At 37.7% G+C, this 4,346-nt stretch overlaps 1 protein-coding gene across 1 annotated transcript in view; it reads left to right on the top strand.

Moving 5' to 3' along the window:
• Positions 1–4,273, top strand: part of LOC128247584 (zinc finger protein 253-like) — a 5,691-nt gene extending 1,418 nt beyond the window's left edge. The window contains exon 2 of the mRNA XM_052967073.1: positions 1,077–4,273. Within this exon, the coding sequence (XP_052823033.1) occupies positions 1,416–2,285 (870 nt within the window). The 5' untranslated portion in view covers positions 1,077–1,415 and the 3' untranslated portion in view covers positions 2,286–4,273. The remainder of the gene's footprint in view (positions 1–1,076) is intronic.
• The last annotated feature ends 73 nt before the right edge of the window (positions 4,274–4,346 follow it).

Genomic DNA, 4,346 nt, shown 5'->3' with positions numbered 1-4,346 from the left:
GATTCGGACAAAAATTTCAAAACATTTCTGTACTTACGGTTACGGTTTGGGGTTTTAGGGTTAATGTTAGGGTTTTAGGGTTACTGTTGGGGAAAAAAGTCAAAATTGAAGAAGTTGGGGGGAAAGGGAGGCGGGGAATTTCACAATGCCGATTTTTGGCAATTTTCTGGAACCTCCGTATCCGAAAACGAGGGTGTTTCCTAAAACTTTCAGAAAAATGAGTTCTTTTTAGGAAATGTTCTACAAATGCTTTTCAGAGTGTGTAGATTACGAATATATCGGAATTTAATATAAAAAAAGAAAATCGTGAACACATACATCACATCACAATTTTTTCAAAATTTCAGGTTTCCTTTTGTAGTTATGTTCTATGTGTCAGTATGTATATATGTAAGCCCACCAATTTTTTCTTTCCCAATTAAATTCTGATATAATCGTAATATACACACTCTGAAAGGTATCTGTTAAAAATTTCATTTAAAAATACCAATTTTCTAAATGTTAGGAAGAAACAAATGTGAATTTTCTGAAATCCCTCTCCCCGCCCATGGTAAAAAATCTTTTGCATTAAATTCCAATATAAAAGGAATCTACGCCATCTGTTGTATATTTCTCTTTTCTCTTTTACTTGTTTCAGTCATTTGATTGTGGCCATGCTGGAGTACCGCCTTTTAGTCAAGCAAATCAACCCCAGGAAATATTCTTTGGAAACCTGGTACTTCTTCTGTCAGTCTCTTTTGCTGAACCGCTAGGTTACGGGGACGTAAACACACCACCATCGGTTGTCAAGCGATGTTAGGGGGACAAACACAGACACACAAACATATATATAAACATATATACGATGGGTTTTTTTCAGTTTCCGTCTACCAAATCCACTCACTATAGTAGAAGAAGTCTTCGCAAGCTGAGTTTCGTGTCCAATGAAGGAGACGATGTTGGCATGGGTGCCAGTCGTCGAATTTATATATTAGATTGATACATTGATTAAAGGTTTATGTCTAGTCTTTTACTGTAGATATATAGCAAATACTTTTTGAATATACTCTATATCTTATGCTGTTCTTTTATTTCAGATGCAAGTGATATTGTCAAGAAAAATGTTAAAAGTGAGAATATATTAGAAAAGATTGAATTTCTTGATGAAATGCTGAATGAAAAAAGGTAAAAAGTTTCATACCACTGTGGTACATATAAAATCTCATCATCAAAAATGTAAGCATACTGCCCAGAAACATGTTGATTCAAGATTAAAGAATCTATATCTGTGCCGAATCATTCCCGTCAAAGAAGTTTCTTAACCACTCACAAATATATTCGTAATACAGGAGAAATACCATATTCCTAACATAACTGTGGTGAATCTGTTTCAAAGGTGTCTCTTATTTACTCATGAATACATTCATACAAGAAAGATGCTCTATCACTGTGATATTTGTGATAAATCGTTCTATAAGGCAAGTAATTTAACGAGACACAAAGTCGTTCATACAGGAGAGAAACCTTATCACTGTGATATCTGTGATAAATCATTCATTCGAAATTCTGATTTAACTAAACACAAACGCATTCATACAGGAGAGAAGCCATATCAGTGTGATATTTGTGGTAAATCATTCTCTGTAACAAGTACTTTAACTACTCACAAACACATTCATACAGGAGAAAAACCATATCACTGCGATATCTGTGGTAAATTATTCTCTGTTACAAGTAGTTTAACTACTCACAAACGATTTCATACAGGAGAGAACCCATATCACTGTGATATTTGTGGTAAATCATTTTCTCACAGTGGTGTTTTAACTAATCACAAGCGAATTCATGCAAGAGATAAAGCATATCACTGTGATACATGTGGTAAATCATTCTCTGATAGAAGTACTTTGGCTACTCACGAACGTATTCATATAGGAGTTAAACCTTATCACTGTGATATCTGTAGTAAATCATTCCTTCGAAATTATGATTTAACTAAACACAAACGAAGTCATACTGGAGAGAAGCCATACTGCTGTGATATATGTAAGAAATCATTTACTCGAAATTATGATTTAAATATACACAAACGCATACATACAGGAGAGAAACCATATCACTGTGATATCTGTGGTAAATCATTCTCTGTCATAAGTTCTTTAACTACTCATAGACGTATTCATACTGGAGAAAACCCATTCCACTGTTACACATGTGGTAAATCATTCTCTCAAAGTGGTGTTTTAACTAAACACAAACGAATTCATACTGGGGATCGAACATATGGCTGTGCTATCTGTGGTTAGTCATTTTCTGAAGGAAGTACCTTAATTACTCACAAACGTATACATACAGGGGAGAAACCATATCATTGTGATATCTGTGGTGAATCCTTCTCTCATAGAGCTAGCTTAACTACTCACAAGCACATTCATACAGGAGAGAAGCCATATCACTGTCACATCTGTGGTAAATCATTTACTCAAAGTGGTGTGTTAACTAAACACAAAAGAATTCATACAGGAGATAAAGCATTAGCAAATACTTTAGTTTCTTAAGTATTATTATTATCATTTTTGTTTGGTTATTCGAAGTGGTGAGCTGGCAAAATTGTTAGCACGCCAGGCAAAATGTTTGGTGACATTTCATCTGTTTTCTCGTTCTGAGTTCAAATTCCACTGAGGTTGACTTTCGGGGTCAATAAAATAAGTACTAGTTGAGTACTGGGGTTAGTGTAATCGGCTATCCCCCTCCCCCAAATTTCAGGCCTTGTGCTTATAGAAGAAAGGGTTATTATTTTTGGTTGGTTGTGTCTCAACAGATGTTGTGCATTGCTCCTGCAAGTCTGCCCTAAGGGGTAAAATTTTGAATGGAAAGTTTTCCTTTCAAAGATTTTTTCTTCATATATCAATATGGTGGAGCTCTCGTCACCAAACAAACAACAAGAGAGAGAGTGGCAGTTGCAGGTAATAATCAGTGTCTTTCTGTTTCTGCCAGCCAAGCTACCTCATCCATGCCACAAAACATAGAAGGTGGTAGCAATAATGACAACCAACACTACCATCGCATCACTGCAGAAAAAGACAGAGTTAACGACATACTACACTAGAGGAAAGAAATACAGGACAGTGGAGGTACGCTTCGTGAGTGAAGAAGTGATAAAACACTCCACTGCCTTTGAGATCAACTGAGTGGGTGCTACTACCAACCTACTGTGGCAAACGTGCAGCCAGACTAAGGATTGGTAGAGTGCCCCCAGAAATTGATGAGGCATGGCTGGTAGCAGCCATCCTCTATAACACAGAGGACGATACCCAAATATTAAAGACCACAAGAACTACGGAGGTGAACTCATTGGTATATGGACTGAAGGTATCAGTTCATATAAGCTTACCAGACCTCCACAGAATTGCAGAAAAATTGGTACTACCGGACGAGACAAGGTTGAGAATTGTGGCGGAAGGAAGACCTCCCGTGTGCTATCTATGTGGAGTAAGGGGACACATGAAAGCTAAGTATCCCCAAAAACACGAAGAGGAGGAGATAGAGAAGGAACATCAAGAAGAAGAGAGTTTAATCGTAGAGGAGGAAAAAATGGAAGAACAGTATACAGTGGTAAAGAGGAAGAAAAGTAACTCAGACTCACCACCAAAGAGTCGTAGGAAGAAGAGAAAGGCAAGTGGAGAGGAGACGCAGAGTGGAAAACATGAATAAACGAACGAGCAGAGAAAAAAATTAAAGGTCAACAAATGTAAGTGAGGAGTGAACGCAGAGACCGTTACCATCATCTAGCAAGGAGAAGAGAGTACAGAAGAAAAAGGAAAATGAAAGAGAGAATGGGAGACATACAGAGATAGGAATATAAGTAACAGAAGAAGAGATTGGTAAAAGAAAACAGAGAGTGACACCAAAAGGGAAAAATCTAAGAACAATGGTACAATACACAAAAAGTGTAGAGATAGAAAAAATGATTGCAAAGATGAAGAACGTAATTAGGATTAAATTGGCGCCCAAGGAGGACAATGAAGGTATGAAAGCTGTTTTGCTGGAAAGAGAAAGAGGAGCTGTTTTGGGAAAGGATAGATGTGACAATGGTACAGTTTCATTACGATGATTTGCTGCTGGTGGTGGAATATCATCATCATCATCATCATCGTTTAACGTCCGCTTTCCATGCTAGCATGGGTTGGACGATTTGACTGAGGACTGGTGAAACCGGATGGCAACACCAGGCTCCAGTCTGATTTGGCAGAGTTTCTACAGCTGGATGCCCTTCCTAACGCCAACCACTCAGAGAGTGTAGTGGGTGCTTTTACGTGTCACCTGCACGAAAACGGCCACGCTCGAAATGGTGTCTTTTATGTGCC

Source organism: Octopus bimaculoides, chromosome 4 (assembly GCF_001194135.2).
Source record: "Octopus bimaculoides isolate UCB-OBI-ISO-001 chromosome 4, ASM119413v2, whole genome shotgun sequence".
NCBI classification, from domain to species: domain Eukaryota; kingdom Metazoa; phylum Mollusca; class Cephalopoda; order Octopoda; family Octopodidae; genus Octopus; species Octopus bimaculoides.
Note: the sequence above shows the minus strand (reverse complement) of the source record. Positions and strands in the feature narration are given on the sequence as shown.